Raw genomic sequence first — 13460 nt, forward strand, 5'->3', positions numbered from 1 at the left:
AATTAAATTTACGAGACATATACAGGAAAATTCATTAATTTTATTTAAATAAAAAAAAGTACATTAACTAAAAATCATAAAAATAACATAATAAAAAAAAATCCGGGCTTCCACACACGAGCCACCTTGAATCTGTTATAGTTTGCCGCTAGCCACCCGACGGTAGGGGTGAGCAAAAAATCCGAAAACCGAATATCCGAACCGATCCAAACCGAAAATTTGAAATTCAGTTCGGTTTGTTCGGTTTTTCGGTTCGGTTCGGTTTTAACAATTGAAAATTTCGGTTTTTCGGTTCGGTTCGGTTCGGACGAAGAAAAAAACCGAAAAACCGAAAAACCGAATTATATATATATATATATATATATAAAATATATATATCATTATTTAATTATATTTAGAAATAAAACCCTAAATGCTAAAACATCAACCATCGTGAGTGATTCTGTTAATACTCCCCCCGCCGCCTCCTCCTTCATTCTAACCCTAAATCTCTCCACCTCTCCAACACCAAACTGCCACCCCTCCAGCAGCCAGCTCCGGCCCGGCGCACCTCCACGCCGTCAGAGAGAGAACCCTGGCCCGTCGCCCCTCAGTCCTCAAGCACCACGCTGTCGCCCCTCCACAACTTCAAGCCATCGTCTTCACGGCTCTAGCTTTAGGTAAAACTCTACTTACACCTTCAATTGCACACTCATGTGACCCATTTGCCCAATTGTTCAGATTTATGAGAAGTTGATTACTTGATTGTTAGTTATTTGTTGTTAGTTATTTGCCTATTTCTCCAGTAGCGCTTTTTTTTTTCTGGAGTAATTTTCTTCATTAACTTCGCCCTTACCATCTAATGGAATTAGGTAACTGTTTAGTTGTTTAAAGAAACATTTGGCAAGAAAGCTACTCCAGGATTACCTTTTTACCATAACTATTCTTAGATTATACATTTATACTACTGTGAATTGACTTATAAGAATTAGACTTGAAGATTAACTTTTTTTTATCTTAATTTCCAGATTTTAGTATTTCTCCAATTGTTATGACAATTTTATTTTGTATTTCAGATTTCAGTAAGTAAAAAGTAGATCGCCTTTCTCCAATCTACAACATAGATTATTCAGCATCAAGTTGTAATGTAAGTTTATTCATTAATTTTAATGTAATTTATGTATTGTTAAGTTGCAAATTGATTGCCAAGTATCTCTATATGTCTCTTATAGATGCTAAGTAATGAATGTTAATCGGTTGGAGATACCATATAAAATAATGCAATTGAAGATACTCCATCCGAGGATCCTCAAGACAAAGGAGATCTAAAAAAGGAGATCTAAAAAAGATTAAGCAAGGTATTTAAACTTATAATGTTTTATGCATTTAAGTTTATAGTTATTGATTATTTTATTTATATTATGACATGAGTTTTACAGATTAACCGACAACATTTGCTAGTTTAGGTAGCAAAGAGTACATTTAAACACATTACTTACTGCCACTTATCTATTTTCATCCGAAATAGTACCAGTTTTTAACAAAATCATATGTTGTAAGTCATTTTTATCAATATACCTTACTTATATATCTCTTTTTTGTGTAGGTATTGCATTGATGTCTACTCAAGATTCAACAAACTAATCAATCTTCCATTATTTGTTGAAACTTGGAAGATATTGATGACTTGTCATGAATTTCATTTTAGATTTATTTTGATATAATATGTAGAAACTATTGAAGACTTAGAATGGACTTTTTTGTTATATTATGTTGTGGATTTAGTAACTAGTATCATGGAATTTTATTAGTTTATTTTGGTTGACATTTGTTATGTCATGGTTTGTAACTTCCTATGCTTTTTTTTCCCTCTGATTTTCGGTTTTCGGTTTTAGGATATTCGGTTTTTCGGTTTTTCATATAATTTCGGTTTTTTCGGGTTGGTTCGGTTTTTTAAGTTCGGTTTTCGATTTTTCGGTTTTTGGTTTTTCGGTTTTCGGTTTCGGTTCGGTTTGGATTTTAGCCTAAATTCGGTTTTTCGGGTTCGGTTCGGTTTGGGCAAAAAATCGAACCGAAACCCGAATGCACACCCCTACCCGACGGTATGACATGTTTCTGTTTTAGGTCTTAATTTTATATTGGGCTAGTTGTTGTTGTCCATCGCTAGATGTTGCTTTTGTACAGAAATTTAGAGATAGAAAAAACCTCATTTATATAGTTTTTCAAAAATTAAAAAAAAAATTAAATTTTTTTTAAAAAAAGAATTAAAAAAAAGAATTGAAAAAAAAAACAAAATTCGGCGCTGGCCGATCGGGCCGCCACAATGGCGGCCAGCGCATCGGCTAGCGCCGAGCGATCGGCCAGCCCACGGCGATCGGCTCGCCGATTTCGCGCTGGCCGCCTCCGATGGTTCGGCTAGCTGATCGGCCAGCGCCGCGAATCGGCTAGCCGACCATTGCGGATGCTCTTATACTCCCTCCGTTCCACAGTAACAGAGACGTTTCGTTTTGAGCACTCATTTTGAAAAAATAATAATAAATAGTTAAAGTGGTGAAAAAGTAAAGTAAGAGAAAGAATATTGTAGATAAGACTCTTCACTACATTATTCTCTCTCTTACTTTTCTCTCTCTACTTTAACTATTTATTATCATTTTTTCAAAATAAGAGCTCAAAACGAAACGTCTCTATTACTGTGGAACGGAGGGAGAATATCATAGTACATATAAAAAAGAATGAACTTTTTAAAAATTCCAAAAAGGGAATTTCAAAATTTTCATGCAGTACAAGATTGGAGTACTGTGATCTGTTTCTCTTTCCTTATTTATAGAGTATTGTCATGATTTTTGGTGATCCAGTGAGATTTGAATAAGCAAGCTTCTAATAGACTTAAAGCATGATTTGCTTTAATTATTTTATGTATACCCTACCAACATATGTGTCCATGAAAACTTCATACATTGATAAGAACCAAATAAGAGTTGTTCTGAATGTGTTGGGAGTGGTAAGAATTCTAATGAAATTAATTTTAATCTGTAAATTCATTTTTTTATTTGATTATAATTAATTGGATTTATTTTTTAAATGATTGGAATGAGTTTGGCATCCATTGAACTCAATGAGTTTAAATTTAAACTCATTGAGAGATAAATTGAGAGATAAACTCCAATAAGTTATTTGAATTTTTAAAAAATTTATTGGATTTTTTATTTCTAAAAGTTTTTTTAGTTATTTTCGTTTAAATTTGAATTACTTTAAGTTTGTATCAAATTCGAACTAAAGGTTTGTATTTCTAAAAGTTTATAGTTAATTTTCTAAAAAATACTCCCTCCATCACACCTTAGGAGTCCTGATAACCATATTTGGTGTCTCACTTTAGGAGTCCCGATTGAAATATTCCATAAATGATAATATGCCCTATATTCAACTAACATTTTTCATTTACATTTTATTATAAAACTAATAGTATATAAAAGTAGGATCCACATTCCACCATTTTTTTTTTCATCAACTTTCCTTTACATTTCTTAAAATTTGTGCCGAACTCAAATGGGCCCCCGTCTGTGAATAGGAGTCCCGTTTTTTCATTTTAGTCCGTCCGCGAATAGGAGTCCCGATTCACTTTTACCCTAAGTTGTAATGGGGTCACATCTTCCACTAACTCATTCCACTACATTTCATTTAAAACTAATATATATACAAGTAGTATTCATATTCTACTAACTTTTTTCCATCCACTTTTCTTAACATTTCTTAAAACCCGTGCTGCCAAAAAATGAGACTCCTAATAGCAAACGGAAGGAGTATATGTTATTTAATATTTAAATAATTTATTCAGATGTTACATGAATTTTGTATTTCTAAAAGTTTCTAGTTATTTTCTTTTAAATTCGAACTACTTCAAGTTTGTATCAATTCGAACTACAAGTTTGTAGTAGTTACTTTTCTAAAAAAACAATTCATAATCGGGATTGGATACCCAATTTTTCGGGACTGGATACCCGAGTCAGATATCTGGATACCCAAAATCAGTTTCGGATCATTAGTTTTTGGAAAATTCGGGATCGGATACCCAGATTTAACTGGCCTAATTTTGGACAACCACACGCGTGCTTAAGCATGACGTTGAGCATGCCTATGAGACATGTGATAAAGTTTCATGAACCACGGCAAAATAATTGAAGTCAAAGCAATTTAGATCATTAAAATCATGACAAACCAAAGTAGCCACTAACCCACCAACCTCAATCATATGCCTAAACCGAACTTCTTGCTCCTTTAACAACAGCTAATCAGCTTTGCTCTTCGCTGTTAATCAAAAGGTTCAATAATTTTTTTTAAAAAAATTATACCTACATTTTTAATTTCACAAATACTTGCTTTTATTATTATTTGTGTGTATTCTGAGAAAATCAGAAAACATTGTCTAACTACAATTTGCAAGAGTCGTACATCGACTATGCATAGTATTTTATTTTAGATATATACTTTCACATAGCTCAATTTTCGTGATTAAATAAGAAATACTCCTAATTTGTCTAGTTTGATCAAACTACATTGCTCACCTTCTCCCAAGCTAAAAAAGTGATCTATATATTTTTTTTCATTTTTTTGTTCATTTACTAATAATAAAAGTGATTTATACTATACCTCAAACTACACAAAAAATATTTGCGATGCGAGAAATACGGAATATTACTATAACTCAGAATAAATAACGTGGTTTGGGATTGGAGAATCCAAAACATATTTTTGTCCAAACGCAATAGATGTTAAAATTATAGAAATTTGAAAAATATCGAACTTTTATAGATATTCGGAACTTTTAATTTTTTATAGTGAAGAACACGTTCTACATTTATTTAATTTGCACCAAACATAAAAGAATAACACCACAAATCCACAAATCCAAAAAAATCATTCTTTAAACTATATTTATAATCGTGTACACTCCATAGGCATTCATTTTTTTTAAAGTAAAAATTACATCAATTTACGCTTTTGGGCCACAAAACTAGACCCATCAAATCTACATCGTGATTCCACACACAAATAAAAAGCTAAACCAAACGCAAATTGACATCAAAAGCAACCCATATCGAATTAAATTAAACAATTTGATTAATTTTTCAATTCCCATTTCCAATTCAATTTAACCTATGTAGAAATAACCCATTAAAAAAAACAAAATTAACATGTACAGTGGGCCCCAAAATTCATGTACTCTCATTACATTACAATGCAATAGAAAAAGGAATGAAAAAGAAAGGGAACAGATAAGCTCCAGAAACAATAAACATGATGAAATCATAAAAGAGTTGACTGAATGTCTCCACAAGAAAATATGGACTGAATAGTTATTTTATTGAATTTACAAAATTAACAAAGCTTATGGATGGAATGAAATTGAAAAGGAAAGAAGAAGAAATTGGTAGAGTGGAAAAGGAGATATTTCCATGTAAGGTTAGATGATAACTTCTTACCTTCAATTATGGACCCAACATTTCAGGCTGGGAGAGAGAGATGGCATTGAAAACTCCAAAATTCATTCATTGCTTTACATATTTGTACTAGAAAATTACTAAGCTTGATTAATTAAACATAGGAAAAGAATCACAAGATGAAGAGAAGATAGAAGCAACAATGCAATGGCTAAACCTACCCAATTACAATAATAATCCCCATTAACAATTTAAAAAGGGGAAAAAAAAGAAACAAAAAAAAAAGAAGAAGAAGCATACCTGCAAAATTCAATCAAATCCGAGCAATTAATGAATGGCGATCTCAGTAATCGGGCATAAGCTGGCTGATTTTGCCTTCATCGTTTTCCGATTTCTTATCAGTCACTCTCAGCCAAACGCAGACGGCGGTGAAGCTTAGGATCAAGCTGAGAAGCCCGCTGCCGAGCCCGATCCCGACGATTGCGAGGACGGAGAGCCCGCTGCTCTTCATCGGCGGCAAGGGGTAGCCGTAGAGGCCTTTATTCCCGGCGTATGAGCTGGCATTGAAGCGGGGCAAGTTGCCGCTCCGGTTCCCCAGCGACGACGGAATCGGACCGGATAATTTATTGTTTGAGACATCGAAGACGGAGAGCCTCACCAGGAGCCCTAGCTGCTGCGGAATTAGCCCCGAGAGCTGGTTATCGTGGAGATCGATGACGTTGAGGTAGGCGCAGAGGGCTAATTGCTGGGGGATGTCGCCGGAGAGGTGATTGGCGGAGAGATTGAGGACGGCGAGGTTGACTAGATACTGGAGGTCGGGCGGGATGGGGCCGGAGAGCTGATTGGAGGAGAGGTCGAGTGCTTGGAGATTAGTGCAATTGGAGAGGAAGGGGGAAATGGAGCCCTTGAGAGAGAGGTTAGAGAGAGAGAGCTTGTAGATGCGGCCGTTGTTGCAGATGGCGCCCTCGAGGAAGGAGGTGAATCCCTGGCAAGGGTTGGCGAAGGTGGATTTGGTCCAGTTCTGGAGATTTCTGAGGGGATCCTGCAGTGACTCGCTGAGGTGGGTGAGGCAGCGCTCGTCGTTGGGATCGGCGGAGGCGGCGGAGAGGAGGAGGAGGGCGGCGGCAATCCAGCCCCAAATGATGCCCATCATTCTAATCTCAACACATAAAGAAGAGAAGATGCACGCCAACTGTTTGTTGAAATGGCAGAGGGGGGTTAGAGATAATGGTGATAGTGTTTTGAGGAGTAATCAAATGTAATTAGTAGTTTGCTTTATCTATTTTTTATAATTGTGTGCTTATTTGGGTGTTGAAATCGGAATATGGAGATGCGTGTTGGCATGTAATGAAACCATATTTATTTGAAAAATAAGTGAGGTAGAGTGTATATATAGGTCACATGTGGGTGGGCAGCACCGAAAGTAATAACACGGCTGCAGCCTGCGGGGGATGTTCATTGCTCTACTAATTCTTCTTACTCTCATTCACTACCAATTAATATTCATCATCCATCACTATTTTACAATTTCCTACTTCTGCCGTTTTCTATCGATAATACTCCTACCGTCCCATTTTAATTGTACCATTTTTTTTTATTGTAATATTTTATTTTAAATGATATATTTTTAAAAATAAAAATATTGCTCACTTTATTTTTTTCTCTTTTTATTTTATTTTCTTCACTTAATTCATAAAACAAAGAACGAGACGGAATGCATGTTAGACTATTCATAACGAAAATAAGGAAAACTGAACCAACATAGTTAGCTTAGTGGTTTAACACATCATCCATGCCTTAAGCATGAGTTCAAAGGTTCGATCTTTATCCATATAAATGGAGTAAATTATTTAATCAGTCTCTAAACACTTAACACAAGAGATTAGTCCTTCGGCTGTCATTAGAAGGGATACAATTGTCATAAGGAGGGATACCCCAATTTAGAGGTACGATCCAACCCTGAACATTACAAGATGAGATGGGTGCCCACGCAGTAACGGACATGGGGTTTGTGGAATTTTTTGTAAAAAAATTGTTCTTTTCAATTATTATCTTCATTTCACATTATTTGAGTAATTTTGGAGTTGGAAGAATTTCAAAAAAAATAATACTACTATTCAATAAAATTACTAACTCCCTTTGTCTCATCCTAAAGTGAGACGTTTTTCTTTTTGGTACATCCCAACTTAAGTGAGACTTTTTATTTTAGTAATATTAACTCACTCATCTCTCCTATTTTATTCTCATCTCTTCTACTTTACCCTCTTAGATCTTATCTTTCTTACTTTATCATCTCTTTTACTTTATTCTTTCTTTCTATTTCTCACTTTATTTTCTCTATTACTTTACTGTTAATAATTTAATTAAATAAACACCACTACCTAATTTATGTGCCAAAATAGAAACGTCCCAATTAGGCCATAACAGAGGTAGTATCAGTTTTTCATGTTACTTGAGTCATTTCTTTCTGCATGAGATTTAAGATAAATAGTGTTTAATAGTTAAGTAACTATGAAATTATAGAATAAATAATGAATGGAAATTACTCACGTAACGTGAGATGATCAGAAATGGAATACGACTAAGGTTTCAACAATTATGTTCGGCCCCATTTTCATTATTCCAATCTTTATTTTGTCTCAAATCAATCCCAACAATCAAGATTCCAATCTCGACCCCAACACACGAAAAGATGTCAACAATTATATTCGGCAAAGAGATTAGGATCCAGCTCCATCAACAAGTTAGAACATAGAACTTGACAATATCATGTCTCGTATGTTGTCGTGGTTAAACGATATCTCCTATCCGTTGTCGGGATTCAATGTCAAAGACTACAAAGACTCTAACATGGCACCATAAGGCTTTTGGGCAATGTTAAAAGGGAATAAGCCAACTGAAAGTGGCGGTACCAAGAAGTACTTATATGATGAGTCAAAGTTGTTGGCCTGAATCTACTATACGACTCTGATGACCCGATCCTTGAGAAAAACCAAAATCAAAATGTTTTGTTAGAATGTTGTCACAAAATACTACTCCTAGTACAAATTGAAGTTGTATCTAGCACGAGATACCTAGTCGATGATCGAGGAGAGCCGACTATGGGTATCAAGAGATGCTTGCTGAACTTAGAGACCAATTTATCACATAAGTAAATAAGAGTTTTAAATTATGTGTTTTTTCAATTTTAATTTAGATGTCTTCATGATTTTTAATTAAGCTGTTTACTATTTTTAAATTATATATTCCGTAGTTATTGTTAATGTTTAGTTGTTTATTTAAATTAAACTGAGTTCTGATTTGAAGACTTAACCCGTTTCATTGACTCAAATAACTTGTATTAATTTTTAAATAAAACAAACTATTTACTAGTATTAATTTATAAAATGCTTTAATGCGTGTACCAAGATCTAATTTATAACACTACGTGTTTGTTATTTATGGTATGTTTGTTAAATTACTAATATAAATTAGAAAACATGTGTAAATATATTTGGTAGTTGCAGAAGTCTCGTTATACCACTACTGAAACTCATCATTAACATACATATCATGCTGTCCACGAAACTGAGCTTTTCATACCCAATATTTTAAAAGCATAATATCTTTTTTTGAATCTACCGAATTAAATTCAAATATGATTGATAATTTTTAGTTAAAAATTGTTAATTGCTACTATTAATTATAATCAAGATTTAATTAGAATATATGTAGCTGAGAATGACTTAATTTTCAATCATAACATTGGCTTCAAATTTCATTGAAGCTGCCATATTTTCACAAAGGAGAGGTGTATACCTTTTACTGAGTTTAAACAAAAAGAAATTAATTTGACCATACAAATATTTTATTCGCAACATAGGATTAAATAAAAGACAAAGATATCATTTTGCTTCCCGGATCGTTCCAATTCATATTTGGTCACAAATATATCAATCTTAAGAGCATCCGCAGCGGTAGCAGGGACGGTGCTCGTTCGTCCGTGCCAGCGGCACGGCGCTGCTCTTAGCTAAGAGCACGTCCGTGCCGCTGAGCACCATTACGTGGCAGCTTCTGATTGGCCAACGGCATAGCCGTTGGCAATTTCGCTTTTTTATTTTTTTTAAAAAAAAATTCGAAATTTATTTTTAAAAATGTTTTTAAATAAAAAAAAAATATTTTCCCACTTCCCAAAAAAATATATCCGTTTTCTACCCACTTTTAATTTATTTTTCAATTTTTTTCCCCAAAATTCACATTTTCATCTATAAATACCCTCACTCCAACACAAAAAAAATCACATTCTCATATATTATCTATTCTATCATCATCTACATTCTCTCATCTTTTTTCCTCATACTCTCTCATCTAAATTCCCACCACACTACACAATGTCCGGCTCTGGCGATCACCCCTCCGGCAATCGCGGTTGGAACCACGATTGGTTCGACTCCGAGGCCGGATATAGTCCGGAAACCCAATTTACGCCCCCTCCTCAAACGCAAGGTTCGCAAGCTCCGGGTGGCTACCGTCCTTACCCGGTGCACGACCTAAACGCCCCCGGGTTCGGGTGGGCACCCGAACCCGGATCGGGAGGGAGCAGCAGCTCTACTCCTACTCCTACTTCTGTTCCTACTCCTCCTGTTCGTGGCACCCGCACCCCGTACACTCCGGGTGAGATGATGACGATGTTCAAAGCCTACTTGGCAGTCTCCGAAGATCCGGACGTCGGCACGAACCAAACCGGGGAAACTTATTGGTGGCGCATCACTCGCCTCTACAATGAAACCTGACCGGCGGGAACCATATATCGCAATGATAGTATGGTTCGCAATTGCATCTTCAGATGCAACGAGGCAATCGGGAAGTTCCAGGGGATTTACCTCCAGGAAGAGTGGTCGGCGGGGAGCGGCACGAACGAGCTCGACATCATCACTGCCGCCTTGGTGGCATACCAACGGGAGGAGTTCAAACCGTTCAAGTACCTCGATTGTTGGCAGGAGGGGCGCCAACATCCGAAGTATAGGGGCGGCCTAGCAGCATCCTCCTCCAGCTCCTACAGCAAACGGTCCAGGTCGGTTGCCCTATCCGACGGCGCCTCCGATGATGTGGCTACCCAGCTTGCCGGAGCTAACTTGGGTAGCCCCGACGCTGGCCCGAGCAGTTCCCGCCCGCAAGGAAGGAAGAAGGCGGCGGCCAACCGCCCCGCCGTCGCGCCTCGACTCCATCCGCCCCCGCCCCCCCTGTTCCCTTTGTGCCTCCTCCACCCCCGAACAACACGTTGTGGGCCATCTTGAGTCAACTCTATATGAACGATACGTCGGATGACTCCGGATCAACTTGCAACACATGAGCAAATGATCCGGGGTCTCAAGAGGCAATTGGGCATAGAGGACTAGTCTTCCACAGTCTTCCACGTGTGTAATTTTTAATTTGTATGATTTTAATTATGTATTTTTTATTTTCTAGGATTTTAATTATGTATTTTTATTTTTTAGTATTTTAATTATGTAATTTTTATTTTTTAGGATTTTAATTATGTAATTTTTATTATTTAATGTATTTTTATAATTTTGAAATGTTTTTAATAATTGGAGTATTTAAATTGAATAATAGAATGGTGGGACCCTTGAGCTTGTCCTTAGCTAAGAGCACGGATGTGGGTGTTGTGCTCTTAGCTAAGGACAAGGAGTAAAAGTGGGTCCGGGCCCACCTCCGTGCTCTTAGCTAAGAGCATGGATGAGGATGCTCTAAAGTATAATCACAATTGAAAAGACTCGTAAGAGTGGGTTTGAATCTCCTGCTATGCTAAAAGCTAAGAAGGATGTTTTATTCCTCACAACATTATATTTAATTTTAAAAAATTAAGATTATTATTATTATTTAATTATATATTGTGTCATTTGGAATAGTACACCTTACTGTAGCTTTGAGTAGCAGAGGATCCAAATCCTACATAGAGGATCCAAAGCCCATAAAAGTATACAGAAATTGTTGAAAATAGCGCATCACCCGAATTTATAAACTTTATATGGTTTTAAAAAAGTTAAACTATAATAGTATTTTTATTGCTAAAAATTAAAAATGTTATAGTTCCATAAAATTTATAGTATTACAGTATATTATTGCAATTAAAAGTCCCAAAATAATGTGAAAACTAAATACTATACTTCTCCGTCTCAATTAAGTTGAGTCAAAACTTTTGAGTACAGAAATTAAGAAATTGTGTTTAAAAGTACAAAACAAGAATGAGATAGGAAAGATAAAGAGATAGTAAAGTAGGTGATGAAATAAAATAATAATGATTAGATATTTTAATTTTTATCAAAATAAATCACTCAACTTTATTTGGATATCTAAAAAAAATATGACTCTAATTTAGTTGGGACGGAGAGAGCACCAAGTACTAAAACGCTCCTCATGGAAATAGTGCAGCCAACATTTGAACAGAGAAAATGATTAGAAGTGAAAAGATACGCATGCAAATATTTCAACCGAACGAAAAGGCTAGAACGAGAGATACCAATTTTTTTTTATAAATGCATTATGAAAATCAAATGTGATTAAACGCTTTAAGCAGTCATCTAATCATTCGTAAACAAATTCACTGTGTAGCACATGTATTTACTATTTACACATAAAAGCAAAAGAAATCGGTTCTTGCGGAAAGACAAAAATGAGAGAGAGATTTAGACAGTGTATTTATGCAAACAAAGTTAAGCACGCGTGAGGATTGAGAAGGTGGTGTCACCCTAATTCATAAATGCCAAATTTCTTTTGGACTTTATAATAAGGCAAAATCATCATTTTCTCCACCTCAATTTGGCTTCTAGGTTTATGTCGTGTCCTAATTTGGCTTCATTTAATTCTCTTAATTAAAGCTTTGAAATTGAAAACTCTAACTACCATACCTTCTTAATTCTCAAGTATTCAACTCTTTATATGGATTTTCTTTTCAATCTTAATTACGTAAAAGTAAATAAACACACAATTAATTTGAAGAACTAGGCTATCAATATAAAAAAGACAAATAATAGTAGCACAAAGTGGCATGGTCCATTCTGCCCTCCACTTAGCTTGCTTATTCATCATACATCAATTAGAATGGTCCTACATATACATAAAAAATAGCAAAAAGTCTGAAAATAAAGGCAGAAATCTGATTTTGACTGTGGAAGTGAAATCTGCAAATTACAAATGCAAACAAACATTCAACTAGTCCTGTCAAGATCGCCTAATTCAAAGATTAGATGACTAAGATTACCAAGCTATTGTTTAAACGTAATACTCCATTACCAAGATTGTGTAGTAGTATAAAGTTTGAAAGGGAAGAGGAAGAAAATCCACTACATAATACATGGTCCAACAGACAATATAATATCAAGTTGTTAGGAGGAAAGAAGGGAATCTAATCTCACACGAGAGAGGGAGAGAGAGATGGATAGATAGGTTGTGGGAATATCTTGGACAAGCCATTCTTGTTTGAGTGCGACATATGTCCCTTGGTCTTGCTTACTTCCAATCAAATAATGTTTGTTACTTTGAAACATTGTGTAGAGCTACACTATGTAGTAGTATTTGATATTTCTCCCAATTTTCTTTAGCTTTACACAATTCAACAACTCACTAATACTCTTATGCTATAATCAAAAAAACAAAAATTGGAAATTCTATTGATAATTGAGGAAGATTATAGTAGCCGAGCTATCACAAAGAGGGAGTATGAGCGATTGAGAGCTCTGCGATTTCTCACGTAATAAAGGCTTGTTACTTCACCGATAGAATATATAAGTGTTATTAGAGACACGAATGGGGTGACACATTTCGTCCTTCTTTAGAACTAGCCTTGCTGGCTAAGGGGTCTTTTGGACTCTTTTGAATTTGTCTTTGTTTGTGTTGTGAGGTTCTTAGATGGTTGTTGATGCTTGTTCGCCTTTTTTGGGCTTGAGCTTTTCTTTTAGCAATAATCTGACTATAGATTTTTTATGAAAATGTTATAACTATACATAATTAGAATCAAATAATCAAAGTATTGACAAGGAAAAATATATTGAACTATCCATA

The 13460-nt window shown here is 35.4% G+C and overlaps 1 protein-coding gene and 1 long non-coding RNA gene across 2 annotated transcripts; one reads left to right on the forward strand and one right to left on the reverse strand.

Moving 5' to 3' along the window:
* Positions 1-409: 409 nt before the first annotated feature.
* Positions 410-1813, forward strand: LOC125201936 (uncharacterized). Its single transcript, XR_007173002.1, has 4 exons — positions 410-659; positions 1056-1126; positions 1212-1337; positions 1586-1813. It is a non-coding gene; the product is annotated as an uncharacterized LOC125201936 (long non-coding RNA).
* Positions 1814-5479: 3666 nt separating this feature from the next.
* Positions 5480-6825, reverse strand: LOC125201992 (receptor-like protein 44). Its single transcript, XM_048100305.2, has one exon. The coding sequence runs from the start codon at positions 6568-6570 to the stop codon at positions 5761-5763; it is 810 nt and encodes a 269-aa protein (XP_047956262.1). The 5' UTR covers positions 6571-6825; the 3' UTR covers positions 5480-5760.
* Between the last annotated feature and the right edge of the window lie 6635 nt (positions 6826-13460).

The sequence above is a fragment of the Salvia hispanica genome, chromosome 2 (genome assembly GCF_029641045.1).
Source record: "Salvia hispanica isolate PSC_SH4W2 chromosome 2, Shi_PSC_v1, whole genome shotgun sequence".
Classification (NCBI taxonomy): domain Eukaryota; kingdom Viridiplantae; phylum Streptophyta; class Magnoliopsida; order Lamiales; family Lamiaceae; genus Salvia; species Salvia hispanica.

Bases quoted from the DNA above. Each gene is read 5' to 3' on its own strand.
- LOC125201992 (XM_048100305.2), bottom strand. From the start codon at position 6,570: ATGATGGGCATCATTTGGGGCTGGATTGCCGCCGCCCTCCTCCTCCTC.